The sequence below is a fragment of the Paramormyrops kingsleyae genome, chromosome 25 (assembly GCF_048594095.1).
Source record: "Paramormyrops kingsleyae isolate MSU_618 chromosome 25, PKINGS_0.4, whole genome shotgun sequence".
NCBI lineage: Eukaryota > Metazoa > Chordata > Actinopteri > Osteoglossiformes > Mormyridae > Paramormyrops > Paramormyrops kingsleyae.
This window is the reverse complement of record NC_132821.1, coordinates 27,579,002-27,605,126: the sequence shown is the minus strand read 5'-3', so window position 1 is coordinate 27,605,126 and position 26,125 is coordinate 27,579,002. Positions and strand designations below refer to the sequence as shown.

The 26,125-nt window shown below is 48.8% G+C and overlaps 2 protein-coding genes across 6 annotated transcripts in view; one reads left to right on the top strand and one right to left on the bottom strand.

The window, feature by feature from the left end:
* Positions 1-976: 976 nt before the first annotated feature.
* On the top strand, positions 977-17,048 carry LOC111853070 (putative methyltransferase NSUN7). Its single transcript, XM_023829588.2, has 10 exons — positions 977-1,029; positions 2,686-2,822; positions 3,337-3,489; positions 4,728-4,911; positions 5,751-5,964; positions 6,963-7,106; positions 7,811-7,912; positions 11,327-11,441; positions 12,317-12,440; positions 16,416-17,048. The coding sequence occupies exons 1-10, from the start codon at positions 1,000-1,002 to the stop codon at positions 16,791-16,793; spliced, it is 1,581 nt and encodes a 526-aa protein (XP_023685356.2). The 5' UTR covers positions 977-999; the 3' UTR covers positions 16,794-17,048.
* A 1,325-nt stretch (positions 17,049-18,373) lies between these two features.
* LOC111853099 (amyloid beta precursor protein binding family B member 2) overlaps positions 18,374-26,125 on the bottom strand; it is a 47,593-nt gene continuing 39,841 nt past the window's right edge. For 3 of the 5 annotated variants that reach the window (XM_023829667.2, XM_072706926.1, XM_023829671.2), the window contains 6 exons: positions 24,859-24,973; positions 23,864-23,951; positions 22,857-22,940; positions 22,362-22,477; positions 21,725-21,907; positions 18,374-21,406 (listed from right to left, as the gene is read on the bottom strand). In XM_023829667.2, coding sequence (XP_023685435.1) covers positions 21,236-21,406; positions 21,725-21,907; positions 22,362-22,477; positions 22,857-22,940; positions 23,864-23,951; positions 24,859-24,973 — 757 coding nt within the window. In that variant the 3' untranslated portion in view covers positions 18,374-21,235. Of the gene's footprint in view, positions 21,407-21,724; positions 21,908-22,361; positions 22,478-22,856; positions 22,941-23,863; positions 23,952-24,858; positions 24,974-25,635; positions 26,078-26,125 lie in introns of those variants that run through there. The other 2 variants (XM_072706927.1, XM_023829668.2) reach the window with 2 other exon arrangements.

Sequence of the window (26,125 nt, the reverse complement as noted above, 5' to 3'; positions counted from 1 at the left end):
TACAGGGAAAATGATTGCCACAGATGATATCTGAAGCAAATCTGTCCAAACATCGAGGGAAATAGATTCTAGGACAGGCTGCGTAATAAACACAGTGTGTCCCTCGATCTGTGGGAATTGTTCTCAGAGATGCATACATTTCCCGTGCCTTGTTGTTGACAGCTATTGTTCTTGATCTTTCCAAGGCTCTCACACCTTTTGGTTGCAGAATCTTTCCATTTTCAGGAAAAAAAGCTAAAACAAGCATTACATAAACATCATGTACACTATATTAGCAGTGGTTATGTCTGGTTTCTGATTGAAGCGATCTCATCACGGTGTTGAATATTCGTAAAATAACAGTAATGTTTTACATAAATTTTTTTACATTATACATTCATTTATAATCGATTCTTAGAACATTCAGTGCACCTTCATAATGTATTTATAACACATTCATAGAATATTCATAAGCAGTCTAAAGTATATTTTAACATGATAACATACCTTAACAGCTATAATATACATTAATAAAAAATATGTGATAATAACAAACAATTATTTATCATACAATGTGTGTTATTAATGCATATTAAAGCTGTTAAGGTATATTAGGATGTTAAGGTATACTTAAATGCTGCTTATGAATGATCTATGAATGCATTATGAAGGTGCAGTTAATGTAAACTGTTACTAGTAAGACCACACACTGTATTTCTTAGTATTGTGCATTTAAGAACATCTTAATTCCAGGTTAGAAAAATGAACATTCAGTATTGTGAGAGGAAGGCTAGGCTGCTATTGAACACGCAGGTCAGCTGGGAATTTGTCCAAGGTCTTCTCTACCAAAGCTCAAGGGTTGTTAAAGGTTGTTTCCTGCGTGCCTTATGGATTTTTTTGTTTTGTCTATCGCGCTGAATTAATCCTAAAATCTTCATCATTGTCCAATATTCTTACATAATGACTCTCCTGAAAACTGCTTTGATGCTGATTTCAGATCACGAGCTTCTTGAAGACACCATGATTGACAGCAGCCTCTCCCACACCATTGTGAGTGCTAAGCTCTAATGCTTTAGCCTAGAAAATGCAACGAGAATTGGGTGGGGGTGCAGAATTTTGTGCCATAAAAAAACAGTTCACAACTTCGCACATGTGTTTGCGGATCTTCGTCTTGCATGTTAGATGTATTAAGCCCTTAGCTTTTCATACACCCTTATTTCCCCCAAAGCGAATTACAAACAGGAAATCCAGTTCGGTGAATCAGTTTTGCTTTGACCACTTGAGGTTTTCTTTTTGATCGGCATCTCAGAACTTCAGCATTTCAGGATTCCTCAGATCTTAGACATAGTCACCAAGTAGCTTTCGATTCTGTTCCCTTTATGATTTTGGGTTGTTGAGAAGGGTTTCTCAACCTTTTTCATCAAAGGTCTGCATTAGATTTTTGTTCAAAGTCAGAGGTCCGGAACAAATTTTCAATAACAAAACAGCATTTCATGAACTTTCATGAACATGAATTAACAAACTAGCCATCAAAATAGACATCAATATGTAACAAAAATGGGAACTTTGCAATGCTTGCTAATTTTTTTTGTGATGGGGGAGGGGGTTATGATGAGCTATGTGTAAATTTGATGGTTCTACATTGTATTTTTTTTTACTTCAAATCACGTTAAGCCTTTTTAAATTAATCATATATCAAGGTATATTATCGGCAAGATCCGAATTAACTTGTGGTTTGGTTCTTATCCGGACTTTGAGAACCTCTGTTGTAGAGTAACCATAAGCCGGTACATCGTATGGAGGGTGGGATCAGAACAATTCCAAGTGCCAGCGACGAGCCCTAAGAAAAATTTGGAACATAATTGGATTTTCCTGGGTTTGTGGGGCCCAAAATCTCTAGTGGCAGCCCTGACCACATGGCAAAGTTGTTAGGTCATCGGGTCTTAATATTAGATTTGAAGGTCATGTTGATGAACGGTCTTTGCGAACCACTTTGTGCTTTATTTAATCTCGATGGAGCCAGATTAATCAAAGTGACACAAATCCACAGTGATGACTCTTGAACATCCATTATCCTTCTGTAAAAACACACAGGATAAGCCAAACATCTAACCAATGTTCTGCTCTTTAGCTTTCATACATATTTACCGTTCGGTTTAATCCCTGTTTGGTAGGTGTTCATCCCCGTGCTCTGTTTGAATTCAATTATGCTTAAATGCAAAACAGTGCAGGATAACATTGAATTCAAACCGAAAAGTGTGTCGAGACAGGAGTTGTGCAAAAACACGCAGCGACAGACACGCGGGTGAGAGTTCCGATGAGGAAGCAAGAATAGAGACTTTGAGGAAGCTTGTGAAGGAGATGAGAGAGGGGCAGCTCTCTCTGCTACATACGTAGCGCTTATAGGTCGCACTTTGTGGATGTCTGATCTGTGTGTATCAGAATGTATGAAGGGTCCTTTTCACAGTGCAGGTTTTAGCGGAACGCTATTCAGTTAGCACCTGGCACTAAGGGAACTTCCTTAGAAGGGTTGAAGGATCATCTCCCACATGCTGGGCATCTTTATGGATTTCTGACGTGGCCTCAGAAGTTCCTTGGTTGTGGGTGCAGGACGGATGCCATCCTTTCATTGGCTGCCCCTCTCCTTGCCTTTAACCCCCTGTATGCCATGTGACTCCGTCTGGCTGTGTGTCCTTGTCCCCATAGTCTGCAGACACGATGAGCCTTGCCATGGTGATGCTGTACGACCTCCAGGACATTAAGTTCATCCCCCGGAAGCGACCCAGTTCTGACCCAGTGGAGCGGCTGGCCGACGTGGTAGAGATGGAGAGGTATCTGAACAGGTCCGTACCGCAGTACCTGATCAATTTACTGTTTTTTGTTTCTTGTTGTGCTTCAGGGGCACTAGATAAATTATCGGACCCTGCACTCAGACCGCAACCTTTACTCTCAACTGTATGTGTGTTACAACTCAAAAGTAAGCGTGATGGCATATGCACAAAGAAGAATTCCACTGTATCTGTACCCGTGTTTGTGCAAATGGCAATTAAAGCACCATTTCATTTTTTAAATGTAGTTTCATTTTATCATTTCATTTAGATAATTTCATTTCATATTTTTAAACCTTTTTTTTCCAACTGACTGTCTTTAAGCCCAAATGGGTCCAGTGTGCTGTTATTGTTTCTGTCGCTGTTAAAGGTGACGGTGACGATTGTGTCGTTGCTGCAGATAAGTCACTGTCGGCAGGCGAGATGTCAGTTGGGTATGGGGGTCTGTCAGCCCAGCACCTAATCTCTGCTTCCCTCCTTTCTGGTATCTGTCATAATCTCCCCCCCCCCCCACCAACTCTACCCAAAGTTCCAGGACCAAACTGGCGGCCTCGCTGGCCCGCTGCCGGATTAGAAGTGGCCTTCTCTCCATCGACGCCGTCCTGCCGGAGTCTGTGAGGAAGCGCCGGGAACGTGCCTCTTCCCTGCCCCTGTTTGCCTGGGTCAACAGCCTGAAAACCTGGTGAGCTCCTGACCATCCTGGCCTCCACTGCGATCACTGCATAGTGCCGCCATGATTCTGGCAGTTAACAAAGACCATCCACAGGGCACTATCCATGTACCTCACTTTTGGTACATAATACATAGACCTCATAACTCAAAAATTTACATGAACCTCTCACCACCCTTTGATGAGGCCCTAGGGTGGTCTGTCTCTGTCTTTAAACCCCAAGAAGTCCTATGAATCTGTTCATCTGTCACTAAATTTGCTACTCGAGTACCTTGGACAGGGATCTATAAAAGCTGTTTAGCATAACCGTATGCCTGCCAACTCCCAAGCCATTTTCCCCATAATGGCAGCCCTCAGTCCTGAATGTTTAGTCAGATCACCCTGCGACTCTGTCCGGATGTCCTCCGTGCCGCAGCAGCCGGCTGGCCTTACCGAGGATGGAGGCTTTATCTGCCATCGTTTCAGGAAACGACCGAGACTGCAGGACCTGGACAGAAGCCAGAAGAAGAGACAAGCAGTGGTTGATTTGTTGTACATCCCCTGCTTCCAGTTCAGCTTGGCTGGATCTATTGTAGAGATTCTCAGCTTATCCCAGGACAACAGCCAGTTTTTTCCCTCTTGGGGTATTCTTGCCGACAGGAGGGTGGGCCTTCGGCAATTTTTTTCCGGCTGGCAATTGGGTACGTGTGACAGTTCATACCGGACCAAACTGTGTTCAGCTAATACAGTATAAATCCATGGTCTCAACCAGTGGTTGAGAAACCCTGGTCTACAACCCCAAAAAGTTGGGACAGTAAAGCATTCACCACTGTAAAGTTGCCGTTCCTTCTCACGACACTTAAAAGACGTTCTGGCACTGAGGATAGCAAATGATGACGTGTTTCTGGTGTTATTTTGTCTCATTATTCCATGCAAACGTGAGCTTTACTCTATTGGTCACCTGCAGGAGGATTCAGATGTGCTCATTGAGGAGCCTTAATATCCAGCGAATCACAACAGACTGTGACCTCATATTTCATTTTGATGAGGTCACACAGGACCACCGTGTGACCTCATCCTCTTTCATGAATCAAGCTCAGCCTCCTATAAAGCTGTGCAGTTCTTTTTGCATGGTTTTATTCCTAATAAATTTGCAATACCAGGCAGGTTTGGGATTATAGTGTTATTTTTGCAGTATAATGTTAACCTTCAAGAAAGTGTTAAAAAATTGCGACGTCAGCTGTGCCCTACTCTGCTGTTCGTCCTCCCAGCCTCGAGGACGTCTACAGTGCTCTGGAGGCGGGGGGCTTTTCTGAGGTGAACGGCCTCGAGCAGCTGCAGGGGGCTGCCTTCTGCCGGGACCCGCACTGCCGGGACCTGCTCGCCTTCCCTTCCCGCCTCAGAGGTCGCCTCTACGGCTCACCGCTTTTCATCCACCGGCGGCTCCTCGTTCAGGTCAGCGACAGCACTAAGCAGCTGTAAAGGGCCCAGCGGCCACCAGGGGTCACCCTCACAAACTGATCAGCCTGTCAGAATGGGAAGGAAGACGACAAATGACGACTAGGCTAATTATATTTCGCTTAGGGTCCTAAAAAGGGTTGGGCCGACCCCAGAAGGGGCTGCGTTTTCTCTGGTGGTAGGTGAGAATTGAGAGGTGGTCTATAAAATCCATCACAGCTAGACAAAAGCCCAGAGAGACAGATATCACAAGCATTTTTCCATTATCTCCATGGTTACCTGCCCCACTGCCTCATGGGAGCACGAAGATCTAGCTAAACATGCAAAGCATATGCTCACTTCATCTTTAATGGCGAGGTGCCAAGACACCCCCTAACAGGTATTCCTGGTGTTTTCCCATGATTCCTGAGTTCTGTTCTAAATAACACCCAAAATGCTGACGGTCATGTTTCATTGGGGTCTGCTGGTCTTCACATGTAGGCCGGTTCGTGGCGTGTGAGTTAATCTTAGCAGTGCGTTCACACCCTCCGGCGATTTAATGCTGAGCGTACTCTCAATACGCCCCCTTCAAAGTGTGAACCGCTGACCTGAGTACCGGGGACACGGTGTGGGTAATATTAGCCGGGATTACAGTTTCTCCCACAATCCTCCTCACCGCATAATGCCACATGGAAAAAAAAAAGAAACGAATGGAGATAGACTACAGAAGATCGAGGAGAGGATAATGCTGTGGCAGTAAGCTATTGTGAAAACTTACTCTAGTTTTTGTTTTTATGTCTTTACACATTTTATTGTATTTACCTGGTTCGACGTGTGAATCTTACCTGACTTCCTAGGATAAGTGTCGCACTTTGGCCCTGAAATGCATGAGCCCCCTGCTGGCCAAAGGGAGTAACCTGCTGCTGGCCGGCGCCCTGTCAGCCTCGAGCATCGCCCACGCCGCCGCCCTCGCCGCGTCGCACTCCGCCCACGTCTACATCTGCAGGGCCAGCCACATGGGGCCACAGAGAGGGGAGCTCCAGCGCTGCCTGTCCGACATGGGCTGCAGAAGTACGTGAGGGGTCCTTCAACATGGGGCTGCCCTCCTCGTGCCTGTGTATTGCGTAATTAATTCATATTTTGTAATTTATAATGTGTATTTATTATACTACACTACCCTATTGTGAAGGAAATCGCCTCTCTGTCTCCGAGACGAACTGGTATTCTAGTAACAGTGGATAGTTTTTCTACTACTAGGAGTCTGTCCATGATTCTCTAATCTCTGCTGTTCTCTGTTGCCATAAAACTGTTTTTGATATACTTTAATGTCACCGAGACCGGATATTAGATAAGCAGGTGGATGGAAAGACAGTTCGATGTTAACTTTTAATTTTATTGTTCACAATTTATTTATAATCTGCAAAGATTTCCTTTAAGGAAAGCCTTTCTGACTCTATTTTATGGACTTTTGTATATCCATCCATCCATCCATCCAATATACAGATGGGGGTCCTGGGGGGACTGATGCAAGACAGCAAACAAGCCAGGATGGGGCACCAGCCCATCGCTGGGACTTTTATATATTTATGTGGGAAAAAAAAAGATTCGGATCAGTGTTTCCTGTGCAATTATGGTAATCTATCATAGTGAAGTCAGAGATAAACGCGTTTGGTTTTTATGTAAGCGGCATCAATAACGCGTGATGGCGCCGTCTCCGCTCTCAGTGACACGGGGGCGTGATGAAGACGATCAGGTGACGACTTTACGTTTTTAGACGTACCCACCTCGCGGCTGTGCTGCTGACGAGCGCCGCATTTCCGGAACGCTCCGTAAAGTCACTCTGGGTTTTCACGCAGTCGTTTCGTGGCTTGGGGGGGACTTGGGCAGCTGGTTGACCTTGCAAACCCAGAGTTTATTTTCGGTTCCTCTCTTCTGTTTATTTCTTTCTCTCTCTCTCTCTCTTTCCTGTTTTATGCACCATTCTGTATAAATGATGTAATAATGAGTTGCTACACACTCTTGGCGAGTTGCGAAAGGCACTATACAGAAATAAATGGAATCCCCCGCAGATGTGAGACTTCTCCCGGAGCTCTTCACGGAGCTGGAGCCGAGCGACATGCTGCTGTACAGAGTCCAGGTCATCCTGCTAATGCCTCCCTGCTCTGCCTCTGGGGTCAGCGATCCTGTGCAGTTCCTCCTGGCCGAGAGTGGAGGTACCTAAGACCACGGGAACCTAAGACCTGCTAGAACTGCCCACGTCTCCAGGTTCATAGGGTTTAGCCAGTGTGTCCCTGAAACCCGCTCTATGCACCCATTGGGTGCCCTGAAATCTGCTCTATGCCCCCATTGGGTGCCCTGAAATCTGCTCTATGCCCCCATTGGGTGCCCTGACACCCGTTCTATGCCCCCATTGGGTGTGCTGGAACTCAAACTAAGCCCCCATTGGGTGCCTTGAAACTCACTGTGTGCCCCCAGTGGATGGCCTGGAATCCACGGTGTGCCCCCAATCACCAGACACACTAGACACCATCACATGTGTCACACAAACATCTGTTCTGTGGTGAAGGCAGATCACTTTGATGCATTGGACAAGTCACATATCAGAACAGAAACTTATTCCATTCAGCCACAGTTTATATACCTTGTTTTTATTAAATCAGGGTGGTTTCCTCTGTTAGCCTGCCTGTGTGTGGGGGGGGGGGGGGAGTTGACCTTGGACTCCCAGAATTTTTTCTTCCGTCTCTACTTGGTTTCTCTCCTCTGTTGTCATCTGGCATCCTTTCTTTCCCTCTTCCCTGTTGTGAGTCACTGTTGTGAAAGGCGCTATATAAAAATGCGCGTTCCAGTGGGCGGCCGCCGCAGCTGTGTGGCCGGCCATCGGAACCAGGAGCTGACCACTGTCCTTCTTGGCTTTCAGACTTGGACCTTCTACCAGGCTTCTCCCGCGGTTCACTCTCCTCACAAAAGCTTGCCGACCTGGAAGACAGACAGACGCAGTACCTTACTCACGCCATGATGTGTAAGTCTTGGGGAGGAGGGGCTATACTGACCAGCTTATTTTATTGTAGCTCTAGAATATGTTAATCATTATCATGTCAGTGATAGAAGCAATTATAACCAACCCAGAGAGCTTCCTAGTGATGCTGCATAATCCTCATGAATGACACTGCAGGTTAGAGTATTCCTTGTGTAAGACTGAGGTCTGTACTCAGTCTCCTAGCCGACGCTTTTATCCAGGGCTGCAGAGAATTCCACTAAAGCGTCAGTAAGTATGGCACATCCACAGCTGACGTCCACGCTCCTCGCCTGCAGGGGAATGTGCGAGACGGGTGAGCGCGTGGAAATCGCCCCCGGAAAACTGCAAGTGCAGTGAAAAAAAACCAAAGATTACCCATAATGCCCGAATCCCGTTCAGCCTCAGCGGGCGCCTTTGAGTGTGCCGCTCGTGTTTTATGACAGGCAGATGCAGCATTTCCACGCTTTCCCCAGGTGCTCATTAGCCAAGAATCGATGATGACTGTGCCAGCAGTGAGGAGCTCGGGGACCGAGGCTCGAGGCTCGAGGCTCGAGGCAGACTCCCTGCCGGCATTTTCCCGCTTTGGAGGCAGTCCTTTCTGCCTCCACCCACTCGGGACAGGGGGACTGCAGCCTGTAGGTTTGCATTGACGATGCGTGCTGCGGCTGTCTGACCGCGACGGGGTTCTGCGTCGGTAATCATGCACCCTGGGGTCTTCCGACACATCCAGGTTCAGGACATGATTAACACGGGTGGTCTTCTCAGCTGTCAGACTCTTGTGGTGACAGGAGCGGGTATGACAAAGACTGAGATTAAACCTAAAAGTAAACGACTGACAGAATTTAAAGAGCAGTGGATTTATATTGGATTAATATCTCGGTTATCTTGATGCTGTGCCATTATAAATCTTTCAGCAGTAAACCATTTACCATCAATAATAGAGACAGGCTGGCAATTGCAATTAAAACCCAGCACTGCCTCTCCTTTCACGGGCAGTCAGGCAGGAGGCTCTGGAAGGTGCCCCCTGGTGGCCAAGGTGGGAGGAGAATGGGATCATGTGATCATCTGAGAAGTGCAGTGGATTAAGTGGGGGGTTTAGAACTCCCCAGTCCGATGTGTCGGTGTTACTGTGAGTTTTACTGTGAGTTTTACCCAGTCCTCCACCGGTGAGGGAACCGTCAGCTCCCAGGAGGGGTGTGGCTTCCAGTCATATGACATTATGGTTAGCGCAGAGAAAGATGGTCTTAATAAATGATTTAAGAAAGCAATCACGAAGTTACGCACTATTTAAGGCAGGGTGAGTCATACTGCAGATCAATAAAGTACATCTTAATCTTAATTAGAAAAGTAATGCAACAGCATGTAATCCTGGCCTGTTCGTGAGCAGGCTAACGGGCTGGCGAGCGGGGTTCCGGGCCAAGCGGCCCGTGGGATCGCCAAGGTCAGTCACCAGCAAAGACACCCCAGTGGCTAAAGCGGACAGGTGTTACCGCCAGGTCGGCATCCCCGGATTGAGGAGCGTTGCCTCCCCGTTGCGGCAGCTGGAGGCTAATGGAGTTTCCCCCTGCTCCACACCCCCCCCGCCTCAGATATGCGATGCCTTGGCCTAGTTTAGGCTTTATTAATACCCGCGGGCGGAGCGCGGATTGATGCCGCGGTGAGGTCGGTGGGGGGGGGGCTAGCTGGTGGGGGGACTCACCCCCCCCCCCCACCAGCATGTTTCCAGCGACGCCAGCGAAGCGTGATCCTCCTGAACCTGGCACTTTTTATCACGAGGCCTGGGAAATCACTCAGACGTCTGCATTAATCATAACTACACATAAACTGTAGATAAGGTTATAAATAATGGCGCTTCCTTCTGAATATTACATTTTTGGGTGTTTAGTGTCTTAACAGTCAGAGAGGAAAATATGATTTTAATGACTTAGTGAAGATTAGTGAAGCCCCAGAATGTTTTTCAATTGGGGTCTTGAGGCCCCTAAGATTGATTATCTTTGTTTTAGCACAGCATTAGCATGCCATTAGCATAAGCAGGTCGAGGTAGCATCTACTGCGACGGCATGGGTGGGCCAAGCTGGTCCTGGGCCCAACCAGATAGAACACAGACCCACCCGTGCATCGTTCATAGCGAGTGATCTCTGTGTCTGACAGGCATGTGTGCGTGGTCAGATCAGTCGGAGGAAAAGTAGCTGGAAAGTATGCAGTGTGATTTTGTCGGCAAGTGAATTATTATGGGACCGGCCCACCTGATTTTCTGCCAGCCCAACCACACTATGATTTCTGGTTCCGCTATTGCTTGTCCAGCTGAGATGGTGTGGCTCCAGATGCTAACAGAAATAGCATTTCAGCATTAGCATACCATTATCATAAGCAAGACAAGTTAGCGTCCGACTTGGACAGTACGGCTCCCGGTGCTAATGTGGAAAGCACTTTAGCATGAGCGTACCATTACCTTAACCAGAACAAGTTAGCATCCGTCTGGGGTAGTGTGGCACGCAATGCTAGCATGAATAGCATTAGCATTAGCGTAGCATTAACCAGCTAGTTAGCGTCCAGCTAGTACGGTGTGGTCCCCAATGCTAACGCAAACAGCATTGTAGTCTGTGAGTGCAGGTAACCTTATAGTCATCATCATCCGAGGGAGCATTTGTCCAGTTGCAATCTAGTGTATGTTTTTAGTATGCTGGTGGTAGTCATTCCACATTATTGTGTCATTACAATTCGAATGGGAATGAAATCACTACAATCACAATGATTATATATAAGTGGAAAATGGAGGTAAGAGTTACTGCGTGTGCACCGTGCTTATTTATTTACCGTCAACCGATCTGATACATGTGCGACTTGTACAGATTGGGCCCCGATTGTGCATGGGCGTGTTTGATTTAAATCCCCATAGCAGCGATAGCAGGTTATAATTGTGTCGTCCTTCTTTATTACGCTGTGCTCAATTGCCAGAATAAACTTTACGTCTTCCACTCACACAAGGGACTGATAAGTACGTGAAAATCCATTGGTTGGATTTTTCCTCTTTTACTACCTTTTCTTGCTGACACTGAAGGAGGTTCAAGAGGAGGTTTTGCAGCTTTTTCCTCCAGATATGCTACTGAAAATGGATCACAGCAGCCCATGTTTGGGATGCATTAATAAAACCTGAAGCACACATTCTGACTTGTCTGTACCGGTATTCTCCAAGATGGCTGACGGGTCTTTCAACAATATGGTACCGGTGCTCTGTGAAGCCAGGAGGATTCGGTGCAGCAGAGTAGGAATCCTGGTACCAGATGGCGCTGGTGTGTCCCCGCTGTGCCGGGGACGCCGACCCTGCTCCTACGGGGGGGGGGGGAATCAGCACTGAAAATGTCAGACGTCCGCGGTTTTTCAGCGTGTCTTACGGCCAGCTGTTGGCCCCTGCAGTGCCCAAGGTGCGGGAGGTGGTGTACTGCACATGCTCCGTGCGGAGGGAGGAGAACGAGGACGTGGTGGAGAGGGCCCTGAAGCTGGGGGGAGGGGCCAGGCACCAACCGTTCAGGTGAGCAGTGACCAGTCCGTCCTCCACGCCCTTCATCCACAGGCGCCACTGACCCACGGCAGGAAGCCAACGAGCGGATGATTGGAAAGCTGAAGAACTTATAGGGGGAGTCTTCTAGGGTTACGCTTTTATGAAAAAGTGATCAGAACCACCTAATCGACAAGAGTGAATTAGCGGTAAATGAGAAGTAGAATGGGGGTGTATCAAGTGGATAGGAGAAAGACCGTTGTGGAGAATTCTGTTACTGTTCTACTAAAATGAGAATCTGAAAATGGATTTGATTTCCTGTAGGACCTTCAGATTTGCCGTTAGATGACCGGAGAGTGTGGCTGTGAGGTCGGGCCGGCTGTAATCTCTCCCTGAGTTCGGAGCTGACATCATAAATACGCCGGGCTCCTTAGGCTGCGTTCACATTATAAGCCTCATTGTCTAATTCTGTCTGCTTTTTGCTCGGATCAGATTTGCCTGTCTTGACGGTTCACATTAAATCACAAGCGACCTGTATCTAACGCAACATGTCCTCCGAGATGGTCCACATGCAGACACTCATACTGTATGTTTTTGCACGAATCATCTGCGCCACCAACAACAAAAAACATCATATTTTGTAGGATGATCAGCAGTTGTTGGTGCTGCCTTTGCCTGGAGCTGCCCCTACTCCTCTCTCTGCCTCCTCACACCCCCCATCACTCCCACCCCCCATCACTCCCACCCCCATTGAGCTCTTTCCACTTCTTGCTACTTTTGCTCCCTTCACAGTGACCAGAGTTTCTGCTCCGCCCTCCTGTCTCCATGTATCTTCAGTGCATCCCGTGAACGATCTCAAAATACGTCCCTAAGTGGTCCAGACTGACCTAGCCATGTTTCCCTGACAGGGTGAAGCCCCTGGCACTGTCTTCCATCAGCATGTCCCCAGGGGGGGGTGCTGATGACCCCTTCTTCAGGACAAGTCCCTCCGAGGACAGTAATGGCTGCTTTGTAGCCTGGCTTACCATGGAGGTGAGCGTACTGATGTGCCCAATGCTATTACGTCATTGCTTATTGAGACGATACTGGACAGTGTGCAGATTTTACTTGATTTACTGCATGAGGACCTTCGTCACTGTCGTCAGCAGAAAAAGGACAACCAGCGCCTTCTGACACAGAACGCTGATTTAGGCAGTGACCCAAAACCTGTGCTTAGGCTCCGAAGCCTTACATGCAAGGATATACAGAGGGGCGGGGCCACAGGAGCACATGGAAGCTGATTGGCCCCTGGAGTGCCCTTCCGCTGTCAATCACCATTTAAAGACATATCATTGGCTAATGATAAAGTTGGCTTCTCTGTATGAATTATGGCTACCCTAAAGAAATCCGATAACCACCCCCGAACGTGGGCTATGTGTGTGTCTTTGGTTTTCCTTTCTGCAAGAGTCCTGTGGAAGCTTAAAAGTCTCTGAAGGACCTCCCGCGTTTTTTAGTCCTCAGCAGCCTCTTTTCCTTCAAAGCGAAGATTCACGGGGATCCAGGCGCTAATTCCGCTCGCATCTTAAATGCGAGTCCCTGCTGCTCCCATGCCTCACTGGAAAAGCTGGTCCACCCGTCCGCCATTGGCAGGTCGGCACTATTCGATCTGGCATAGACTTGTTGAGAGGATGCCAGTGTCCAGGAGCGGGCCGGATGCCGGGACAGCTTAGCCCTGCCGTCCGGGGACCTGGAGCGTGTAATTGCATGGGAGATGAGACCCTCGTACCATCTATCTTCATCTACTGTCAAGTGCCTAAATCCTCATAAATGCGAAAGGCGTGTTGTAATCAGTAATATAAGGAGCCTTGGGGTTGGGTTGATGTTTCCGCAGTGACAGAGCAGGCCTCTCGCGGAAACCTTTGTGCCTCTCACCTGATTGGCTAATCATCTTATAATGAAGTCGTCAGTAATATAAGGAGACTTTCGGTTGGCTCGGTATAAACTATTCTAATACAAGCCAAAACTATATCTGAGAGATTTTCATAAATAAAGGTCCATAAACAAAAAAAAACTGTATAAAAGAAACTTTAAAGAACAGCACAATTCCATTAGCTGCCAGCTTTGCTGTGCTGGTCCCGATTTGTTACTGTGACTCAGGCTCGGTCTGTGACATACCGGGAGGGTGAGCCAGTGTTGTCACGTCGACGTGGTGCCAAGACGCTGTGTGACAGTTAACGCTATTCTCTGCTGCAGTGTCGCCGGGCAACTCGTTTCTGTGGAAACCTTCATGGAACTCCGGCAGACCGATTCCTGGTTATCTACCAAGTTCACGGCCGTGCAACTGTGTAGCTGTGGACTGTGGCCGCAGGCGTGCTGGCCAGTGCTGCTCGGCACACCTGGTACAGAACAGGTAGATGAGAAGGTCAGAGAAGGTCAAGACCCTCCTTAAGGTCTGGCCAGCAGATGGAGTCAGGCAATCTGATTGGCTCCCTGTCAAACAAACACACAACACAGCTCCGCTCTGCCGGGAACTGGCCAAGCCTTTGATGCCTATGTCTGGTATTTAACAGGCTCCTTGGTGCAGACGATGTGCACTGCAGCCGTCCACACTTCCGCTGATGACCTCTCCGCTGTGCTTGCAGAGAAGGCCTGTTTTATCATAATATTAATCTTTTATGTTTTAGCTTTCATGCACTTTACGGCCTGAATTTTGCATCCGTGTGCACGTGCATTACTTCAGGCGGCCCTTATACATCTCAGCACATGGCGTTTTATGGCAGGACATTTATCTGCGGAGTGCAGCTGGGACTCGGCTTGGAGGATAAGGCGGGTGAGGGCGCGCTGTCACGGCACAGAGGCAGCCACATCTTAACAAATGTGCCTAATTATCACGATCGCGTGCTTCTTGTCATTCCATGGATGTAGCGTCATAGTAGTGATCATAGTAATTTAAGAGATCCTTCCTCTTTGATTATTTTTTTTTCCCTCTCAGGAAAACACCATTTGAAGAATGTATTAAATCACAGGAAGTAAAGGTGCTTGTGACGCTCATGCGAATGGACAAACCGACGGATTCTTATGCAGACTTTCAGGCCTTCATCGCCCGGCCCATTGTGACAGTTTGGGGGCAGAGTCAGGGCTGCTGATTCGGTGGCCCCTGTGGTCACATGACCCCGGTCACACCAGGGTGGCGGCCGAAGTCTCATCGTCCGTTCTCAGTGATAGCAAACCCGAAACCAATAATTAAAGCTTAAAATGGAGTAAATCAGCCTTTACTTACTCAGTCGCTGAGTAAATGCAGAGTAATTGTTAATACATTGTCACAAGGCGCACTCTATGTTTGGGAACCTAAATAAATAGTATCATCTTCTGAGAAATTACAGCAATCGCTTGATTTAACCCATTTTGAATCTGTTTGGTCATAAGCGCTAATTAATTAGGACACTGCTGCACATTTATTAGGACTTCAGTGCGCATTGTGGGTATCCAGGAGTATCGCTCATACAAGATTAATCCTCCTCCTGCTGTGATTCTCTGCTCAGAACATACATATATATCACATTGGCATCAAGTTCAGCTCGAGTGCCAAAGATTTCTCATCTTTCCTTTTCAATAAGATGGTTCAATTTATAGCAGCGTGTCTGAATGACGGATCTCAGGATCTCCGCCGTGGGTAGTCCGTTACACTCGCTCAAAATGAAATGCCATTTCGGAAAAGAAAAAAAAGAGTAAATGGGCAGGAGAAAATCTTGGCAATCTAAGTGCCCACAATGAAATGTCACAAATGAAATGTCACAAATGAAATATTTGGCCATTATATCAGCTGCTCGGACGCCTGGGTGCTTGGCATCTTAGCGCCATCTGCTGTGATAAAGTTGATTTAAGGTGGGTACCCCCGCCCCCCCCAGGTCCTGCTGTCATTGGTATGGGGCCATCGTGGGATTGGGGGGGGGGGACAGTAAGACCTCTCCATCTGAGGATTAGACTTTGAGATCTTCCCGTGATGTAAAGGTCGAATCTCTGTCATGCCTTCAATGCAGAGATTGGGTGCACAGATAAGGCAAAAAGCAACGGGAGGATCATCTTCTGTGCCTCGTTGATTATCGTCTCATAGAAGAGCAGATCTCCAAAACGTACCCAGTCCATGCCTTGTTGTTCTTCAGAGATGATGCCACCAATGACCTAGACAACTCAATCACTCACTCATGTACTCCAAAAAAAGGAACTTTAGCTACATTTCCCAAACTCACTAAGTCGCCCGAAATGGCACTCACTGACAAACGTATCTCATCCACAGATCTCGTTTTCTTTTCGATTGCTACACCCGAGGACTAGAGAATCTGCAGACCAGACTGGCTTGGAGGCGTCAGTTTTCCACACTGGTCTTTAGTGTCACTGGGCATGTAGAGCAGGAGTTCACTTACTGACCTTCTGAGTGCATCTGCTGTTTCCTGAGAAGGCGTCTTGCTGCTTTTTATTCTACGTGTGGCAGGTTGGGGCTGTTTCAGGTCAACTTGAGGCCGGGCTGCTCTTATCCATCTTAACTGGTAACAAGGAGCCACATGCATTTGGTTGGGCTCAGTCATACACGGCATCCATCCGAGGCTCAGACAGGGCCTGCTCATTTATTCATGTTTCTGCCTGTGAGCATTACCATCACTAGGGCGACCTCAGGAACCCCATCTCCAGCGCTGCGCACCTGCCCCTCTTAATCCATCAGAGAGGCTGGGGAAGATGTTAAAACGACCACAGTGGCCCATAGAAGGTCCCCTTCCTGCCCCGCTGGATGGAGAGCTTCATCTATATGGGCGTCAGGTGACACAGATATAACCAAGTGCATAAACCATGCTCTCCGATTCAGTCTTGACCTTCATGAAGGTGTCACCTGGTCCAACCTCTGTTTGTGACGGCTGGCAGCACTGCTCTGAGATTCTACTTGCCAGTCCAGACAGCCCACGGAAAAGCTGGAGTAAAAAGGGGGACATGACTGTTGGAACCATTTCAATTCTCTTCTTGTTGCTTCGACAGCTGGACCCAGAGGAGGAGGTGCAGAAAGTTCTGGAACGAGCGGCCGCTAGGGGCCTACTTGCCGGCAATGGCGTGGGAGGTGTGGAGGCCAGTCGGCCACCCAAGACGACGAGACGCAGACGGATGGGGAGCGTCACACTGGGCACTCGCCCCGCTGCCCGGCCTCGGGGCTCCTCCATGAGACAGGTTCACTCTCAGGAGGTCCCAGAGGCCGGATCCCAACCTGGGGGCAGCCTTAAAGGCCCCGTCAGCAAGCGCTCATCACGGAGGAAGGTGGGAAAGCGAAAGACAGCAAAACGAGCCTCCAAGGCTAAGACTGGGAGCCTTGATCCATCACCTTTCCTTCGCTGGCCCCGCCCCAATACCGTCAACCAATAACAAGCCCCACCCCTCACGCATTGCCATTGGCAAACGTGGTCCATCTGCACTCCTTTCCTGGCCCCGCCCCAATACTGTCAGCCAATAATAAGCCCCACCCCTTCACTATCATTGGTAGATGTAGTCCATCTCCCCTCCCCTAGCCACAAGTTCCAGTTCCATTACGGCCACACTGCATTATTCTGAATAGCGACTGCAGTGGGTCCTCGTGTACTATGATTGTAGAGGATTTAAAATTCTAGCACATACTGTATTTGGTGCAGAGCTTGATTAAAATTATATAATGCTTGATTAGAAAGCCCTCAGATTAAATTTGCTGATTTTATTACATTAAAACAGCTACATATTCATGTTCAGTTCTGTCTCTATACGATACTAAAAAGCAATTCGAAGCTTTTAAAAGCAGACATAAAAATGCCAGCTCTAGGGCAAACTTTCACTTAAATATAGTTCATTAATAATTCAGCCATTGCTCTGTGTGGCTGAGCGTCAGCTTAACACGAAGAGGGGGAAAAAAAAATCAGCATTTTGGGGAACCTATTACTGCTCGACTTGGAAGCTATAAAACATAAAGGTGGTTTCGTGGGTAGGAAGGACATCAGGGGACACACCGGTGTCCCATAAGGTGAGGAGGACGGAGAAAATAAAGTCAGAAACACCTGCTGGGACTTTGGTTTGGAGAGCGCAGAGTCTGACGACTATAACCAGACGATTTTTATAGAATCTCAAATACAAAGCAAGTAAAGATAAAGGTTGCAGGGACACAGAAATATATCCTTTTAGCCCAAAAATTTGCTGAATTTGCAAAAAACATGCTAAATAGTCTCAAGACCAATATTTGGAAATTTCAGCATTTTTCCCCTCTTGTCGTGTGGAAGTGACTATTATAAAAATATTAGTTTGGCTTAACTTGGAGAAAACAAGATCCTGCTCTTATTATAGACTAATATCAAATGGTTTTAAAGTTTAACCACGCAGAAGGTGTGTAGTAACATATCTAAAGTATTTACTGTGTGCTTAATCTCAAAATGATGTGTAATGAAACCCACTCAAAATCTATAGGATGGGGGTCTATAGCCTGCGATAAATGGTTTCATTAATTTCAGTCGCTTAAACAGTTTTTCGGAAGAATTTACGATGGTCTGTCTTATAACCTTTCTTACGATCCATTTGCCTTTCCTCAGCAAACCGGTGTTTTCATAAATCTGCCTTCTCATTGCCGGGATTGTCTGACCACGTTCAGGGAGCTGGACGGCCTGTAAATGAACGCGGTGAGGGGTTGTTGGGTTCAGCCGGAGGACAGCGGAAGGCCAAGACTGCACGCCGCCGGCCCCTCGCTAAGCGTGCGGCTACAGCGGCATTAGCTAGCTTAGCGCAAAGCCTTATGGTCCGTTTACGTGCGGAAATGTGCAGAAGCCTGCCTGCACTCGACCACAGTGTAGCAGAATGAGAAACCGTCCATTGTATAGCTCATGGTATCATGCCGATGCTTCTTTCAGTGACCGCAAAGCAAAGCTTGCAGACGTCAAAGAGTTCACTGCGCAGTGCGGCTGCGGAAGGACGACATGGAGCCGGCTGGAGACAGTGTCAGATTTTAATATGCAGGTTATTCTCACGACAGATTACATGAATACGGTGTAAATCCTGTAACACCAGAAGCTTTTTTTCCCAAAGTGTGTTTAAAGGTGAGTTTGGTCTCCTCGGCGCTGTTAGTTAGCTGCGTTAGACATTCGTGATGGGATACATCTTGGTGTCTTCTGGGCTGGAATAAGCTGACACGAAGTGTGGTGGGTGCAGCATTTCACACGTCTAAAATCTAATGTCCTCCTCAAACTATTATTCTGCAATTCACCTTCAGTTAATGTCGTTCAGCTCCGCTGCAGGGTATCCTGCTAGACCACACTTCCTTGTTAGTCTGAAAACAATGTACAGACATCACTATGACCATGCAACCTTGGCCGCAATTAATTCCTCACTTGATGTGACTATGAAAAGATCCCTTTTGAAGGCTACAGTAAATGGGAGAGGCTGAAAGAAGTCTGTCTTCATGTGTTTGTTCACAAAAATAATAACACGACGTGCAGTTTAAGTGAACTGGACACTAAATCCAGATTTCAGGTTTAGTCTGGTTTTCTACACCTTAAAGAAGGAAAGACACCCGACAACTCCATCTCACCCTCACGCCAGCCTGACTGAAGCACACCCCTCCCCCACCCCAGTATACACTAGACCTGGGAGGTATTTACAGTAATACGCTATACTGGCGAATTTTAGGTATATTTGTTCAGTGAAATTTATCTTGGGGAATAACGCGCCCCCTCCCCCCCAGTGAATCCACCAAGATGTCAAAATACCAGGGTAGCATTTCTTTTGAAAATACCACCAAAATACCATATACCACGGTATAATGTCTGGACGGAATGACGGTATGAAAAATGAGATACCCCCCAAGCCTATTACACACTCTAATGCCCTCATCATTAATGTGAACATCCTTCTATCTGTATTTTGGTGCAGAGAAGATAACGTTTTACAGTAAAAAGACCGGCGTACGTCTGCTGGTCCAAAACGACACATACCGTGACGCGTTCTGGACGCGGTGGTCCTCACGCCATTTGACCTCTGCCCTGTTACTGGGGATACTGGGATTTTTCCAATCTGCTGCAGGAGTTGTGCTATTAGCTATCGAAACATCGCATGGCTCATCAGTGTCGATTGACTATTCTGAGAGAGACTAAGTGTACGACGAAACGGGACCAGCTGCCCAACAAAATAAAACCATTATACTCCAATATAAAAAAGAATAAATAAAATAAAAGTATCTGTTAAGTACATATTATCCTTAAGTTGTCCCAAGACATGCAAGGCAAAGTGTCTGATTTGAAAACTGCTAGATCAATACAATGCATAGATAATGCTTGGGAACATCGAATTTTACAACAACGAATTGGCCTAAAGACATTAAAATAAAATAATTAGCATCAGTTTTTTCCCCCTGTCATTTTTGACTATCTACACCGCATACTTTAGACTTTACACTTTGGCCATAAGAGACAATGTCTTTCGATAACAGAAAAAATAATAATAAAAAATAAAGAATTGAAAAAAAAATTGCATATAAAGAGATAAATACATGCAAAATGTTATATATATATATGTACACAAGTGAATGACTCACATCACTTCTGCGTTTTTCACCCCCCCTGGGACAGAAGGCTTCATGGCTGGTTCAACGCAAATGGGGGGGGGGGGGGGACGTCTGGGCATGTGCAGGCGACAGACACGGGGGAGTGAGAGCCAATATTCGGTTCCTTTCTTCTTCCCCATTTGGTTTTCAGACGGACATCCCACCCACAGCGCCAAACCTCCTGCACTGACACCATACCTGAAAGATCTGATCAAGACCACCTCCCCCCCCCAAAAAAAAAACTGGTATGGACCACAGCCGCCCAATATGACAGCAGCAAAGCTCACTGACATCAGGTGTGCAAAGAAATCAGGAAAAGAAAACTGATACATGTACATAATACAAACTTAAATATGTATGAAACATTCATTCATCTGTCCAGTGACCCGTCTGGGTGTTACTCATCTCCCAGTGGCGTGTGATGGGTGGAACACCGGAACGGTGTTTTATAGCTGTCCCCATGGCGTCTCTGCAGGTCCCTCCAGTGCGGGGCCATTGTTTGTGTTGTTGCCAGACCGGGGACCGGAGCGAATCCACGGTTGACCGCTGTCCACACCATTGCGGGCCTTTCCATCTTTCACGTGCACATTTTTTTGACAGATATTGGTAATATTCATGAGGACCAAACCATCTGGGTCAATGGAGAAGGGGGGGGACAGAGCCAAGGACGCGGAGGGGAAACGGCAAGCTGGAATATCGGTGTTTCCATAGCGACAGAGGAGGGGGTCAAGGGATTCAGGAACGGCTGGGTCTACGTGAAGACAGGGACTCCTCTTAGACCAACAGCAATATGGCACAGTAGACCATCGTGTGGGAAGGGATTCGGAAAAATCCAGAACGTTGATCCAGGGGCGGGCCCGGAAGACGCCGTGCGGTGCTGGCGTGTCCGTAAAGCTGCGGATGTGTACACACGTCGAGTGTAGCCGACTCGCATGGGCTGCATAGCGAAGGCGTGGTCACGTGACACAGGCATGCTCCGGGGAGGACGCAGGGCGGGGGGGACACGGTGGCGGGGGCCGTGGGGGCAGGCGTGGTGTCACAGCACTGGCGCGTGTTGCTGGCTCTGCCTTTCGCCTTCCACAGGTCGCTTCTTCAGTTGCTTGTTGCCGTTAAGTTTTTTTTGTTTTTTGTTTATTTGTACTTTTTACTTATTCATCTTGCACTTTAGTGTAATGCACTGCAGGTATTTACATTATTATTGTATTAATTATTATTATTATTATTATTGTCGTGCTCATTATCGCTGATTTCGCCGCTACTGTGGCAGCTCCTGGATGGGCCTCTTCTGTTTCAGAGTGTCAATGAGTGACAGCACCCCCCTCTTCACGCTCGTGGACACGCGCCGCGTCACCGAGTCTGTAGGGGGCGATGCTGAGCAGGCCTTCTGTGAAGGAGGCCGGGCCACCAAGCACTTGTGGTACCGCAGCTGTGGGCAAAAAAGGACCGGGGCGGGGGAGGAAGATACGGTCAGAAGCTTTGTGGCTGCCTCGTCACCTGATTGGCTGAACTTGATCACATGTTTCCGAGGTGGCACCAATAGTGACGCCATGGCCAACAGTAATGAGATGTGTGAGGGTTCTATTGTCTAGACACCAAGTGGTTCCGACTCCTGAGTAGAACCAGGATCGACAGGTACCGCTTACACATCACAAAGTGGGAAACCTTTACCGCTGGGATTCTCAGAAATGACACTATTACTGGGATCCCCTCACTCTAAACGGGAACACGCCGGAGCGCCCCTTACCATGCACGCCGCCTGCACCGCCTCCGACACGTTCCCCGCGTTGGGGTCACACCAGAACACGTGGCACTCGAAATGCTGGTTCCCCGAGTCCATGATGAAGGCAAAGGTGTGCACGTCACGGCCCACGCCCATGAAGGACAGGAAGCGTACACGGCACTCCACAAGCACCTCCTCTTCCTCCTCCTGATTGGGCGGCAGGGACGCGTGGAACATCAGCGCCAAGGTGACGCTTAACACAGGCCTCATCCTCAGGGGGCATGTTAAGCAATCGCTACCGTGTATATAACCTTTTCTCGGGCATCACTGTCCGCATCCAAAATCCCTGCAGTCAGCAGATTTTTCATTTAAATAATTTTTTGGCTTTACTTTTTCAAGCATTAAACAGTACATCTTACTTAAACGGCAGGCTCCAAATTTTCCAAGAGTATATGTCAGGAAGTGTCCTGTATACACGGGGAGTTCCTTCGCCAGCTAATTAACAGATAACGGCCTGAGGCTCATTAGAAGGGATCCAAGCTGAACTGCAGGTGGTGAGGAACACTGAGGGGCACGATTAAGGTTTTTGCGTTAAATCACACGGCCTGAACTGCATCTGAGAGAGACACACGGGGGTCTGGGGGGGTGGGGGGGCACTTGCCTTCTCTTTGATGACGGTGACAGTAGCATCGGCCACGTTCAGCATGACCGGCGTCCAGTCGTCTCTTACGGAGGAGCCCAGGAGCCCGTCTATGGCCCCGTTGAGGATGTCCATCCCTGTAGATGAGATTTCAGCATCAGTTAATTGACCTGGACTCAGACATCAGGGGGCAGTACGGCTCGGATGTGGGACACAGATCTACTTTTCATCTCGGCCTGTGTACCGCAGATTTCGGGGGGGGCGCGTCCCCCTGCGGTGCCCAAAAAGTAATATGAACAAGAGACGCATGCAGCACAGTCCTCTGTGACAGACACATGATTTATTAATCGTGCGAAACAGGTCGAGAAATATCTGTGGCACGACGTGGGCGGGGCTTGACATGGGCGGGGCTTAAAGTGGGCGGACCTTAATGTGGGCGGGGCTTGCAGTGGGGCTTGTCATGGGTGGTCCTTGCAGTGGGCAGGGTGGGTGGGGCTTGTTGTGGGCGGGGCTTACCGATGGGCCTGGCCACGGGCAGCATGCCCAGGTAGAGCACGTGGAACTTCTGCACCAGCTCAGTCTTTGGGGTGGGAAACTCTGCTGAAGAGACATGCATCAAAGCTATGTGTTACTAACACTCCCGCGAGGGCACACTCATGCCCCCCCCCCGCCTCCCAGGGCTGACCACGGCAAAGCCTGAGAGAAAAATGATTGATTCTTAAGAGAGAAAAGCGTCCCGAGGGCTTGATCAACTAAAACCCGACCATGGGAGCGGAGCTCTATGCCGCCGGTGGATAAGAGAACAAAGATTCCTTCGATCAAACAGACATGCCCCCCCCCCAGCTAAGGGTGAGACCACGGGAGGCGGAGACTACCAATTCCCCCTCCCTGAACAAGGCCCGTCGGATAGTACTGGGGGGTAATCAGTGAGCCGCAATCACGTTTGGCCCCAAATCAAACATGAGTGACCAGCGGGGACACGCAGATTGAAGGCCGCACCTGGCCCATGAGCCCCTGGGGCTGCATCTCTTTACTCCTGAGCCAGGAGCAGCCTGTCAGCTGCCCAGAAAACATCAAACAACCCGCACGTACGAGTCCACACATACACCGAGTCTCTACGTCAAGACTCGGTGTTGATAAGGGATACGGTTTCAGACAGGGGACCAGCTGTTTTACTCTTGTAACTGCTTGCTTTACGTTACTCCAGAGAGACGTAGCTGCACCACACAATGAAAAGCGCCATTCTTCATGCCGTAAATGATATCATTAGCGGTTCTGCTGCAGGATGCATACGGGCTGCACCTTCACTGGTACTTTACCAGCACAGAATTAATGTGCACTTTATTTAAACACATTGCAATCTAAATCTAAAAAATGAACAATAATAACAATACATTAGACATAAATGCTATCAATATTCAACAGCGCAAAACAGTAGTTAGAGCAGTTGTAGATCTTACCCGCCTGCATCCCCAGATGTGTAGGTCTGTGCCCCCCCCCCCCCCCCCTTGGTGACCCCCTACCTTGCAGGGGGACGTCGGCTGTTGCCTGCATCCTGTCCAGAGCAGAGCTGCCTGTGGCTGCCTTGGCGTTCTTGCGTTCGGTCATAATCTGCACAACGTTTGGGGGGGGGGGGGAGAGACACGCGGCCGGGGTTAAACAGTATGTGGGTGTGGGGGTCTGCGACCGCACCTCAGCCTGGGGCCCCCACGGCTCGAACGGGGGACTTCCAGCCAAGTCGCGTCTCGCTGTCCCCGGAACGGATGGGCGAACGGGCTTCAGTCACACTGGGCCGGGGATAAATTACGGATGCGATCGATCAAAATGTTTCCGTTGTCACTGTAAATCTGCACCCATCGCTACTAGGAGATATAAAAAAAAACATCCCAAGAACCAGACATACACGACCTTGGAGGGAGTGTGGTGCTGAAATCGCCATACGGCCTACGAGGTGGGGGGCAAGGATGCCGCTTTCAGGGGGTGTCTCTTTCACAGGGAGTCCCCCCCCCCCCCCCCGGGCTGGTGCAGATGGGGAGGGGGGAGGCATGCATGGTAAATGCCGGGCCCATCCTGCTACTCCAGCAGATGTAAAAGTTATCATCTGAGGTGATTTGAAAAGGAAGGCCAAGCTTAGTGGGGGTGTCGTCTACACCCAGATCACTATGCTTGTTCCTGCCCCCCCCCCCCCCACCGTGTACAGCACTGAGATGCCAAATTGGATCAGGTAGACACTGCACACAGTCGCAGAGGAAAGGGCCGGGCCTCAGGTTCCGGGCTGAACAAAGCCGGTCCGTTCATGCTCACTTCCCTAAAGGATTAGGGACACTCAAGGGCGGATTCACGGATCCCGGAACTCTCCGGCCCGACTGTCGCGAACGGGACTCTTGCCTCAGATAGAAAGCGAGCATCCTGTTAAACAGCACCCTGATCTGGGGTGGGGGGTCCCCAAAATCCGAAGCCCATCCGGGCAGACCCCTGGGGACGGACCCCCTTCACGGAGAGACGAACCAGCACGTACCTTGGAGCAGATTTCGTGAAGACTGGTGGCGATGGCTTTGGCTGGGGTGTCACATCGGAACACATGACATTTTAGAATGCGGGTGTCTCTGTCCCTGGCTACGTAGGCGAAGTCCCTGGAGGAAGAAGAGAACACTCAGAGGAGGTGCCGTTCTTCAGATCGAAACGCTTGTGTGTTACGTGTTTCTCTATTTTACCCTGAAATCAACCGGAATATTTAAGCATCACGTCACCAGACAGGTTTTTTTGGCAGATACTGGGCCATATCGTAGCTGAACTCATCGCATCTTAATTCCTGCAGCTCCCATAAGCACCTCCGGGTGGCAGACATGCCCTGGTGCATTGTGGGATGCTGGACGTCTCAGCGGCTCTGACGCCTGGTGTCATGAGAGCGATGTCCTTGAGTTTCCGTGCCAGAGGTTGGCTCTCTGAGCACCATGTGATCTCCCTGAATGATGGATTCCCTCCTCACTCTGCCGCAGATCATGAATAAATACGGGCGGCAAATAAAACACGCTCATCTGAGCCCCGGCACCCCTCCCAAGGCAGACAGGAGACACGGTGAACCGCAGCACACTCTGCTGTCTTGTGCGGCCAACGGAGACGGCACAGGGACAGCAACGGGGCAGGAGGCAGGTCTGTACAGTGGCAGTTAGTATAAACGGCGACAGGGAGCAAGAGCCGGTGAAGCAGGACAATGGACGGCATGGACAGGACAGCGAACGGGACGATGATGTCACAGGCAAAATGTAAGGAGGACAAAATAAAGGGTCTTTACCTCTCTCTGAGTCCAGGAAAGCGGGAGAAAGAAGAAGAGAAAACGAGAGTCAGTGAGAGGGCCACGGGTGCAGCCCGAGGTGGCAGGTGGACCCCAACTCAGGGCACATAGCCCCCCCCCCTCCCCCTCCAAGCAGCCGAAGCCGCCATCTGTGTTTGATTAGCCTCGATTCGCTTAAATGTGATGTGGGGGGACGGGACAGAATGAGAGGGACACTCAAGGTTAATTACAGAATCGCAGCTCATCGGCGGAAAAACGCGGAGAGGACGGGTGGGGGTGTAATTAAAGAATACGGCCGACTTCGACCGTATGGGCCATGGCGACGGGGGGGGGGGGGCACGAGTGTCTGCTTACTTGTAAGGGGAGATTATTGCTATATCACCTGTCACCTGTACCACTCCTATCCTAACGGCATTAAAGATCCTGCTGTACATACCTGTACCCCCCCCCCCCAACCCCACCCCCACGTCCTAAAGCAGAGACACAGACA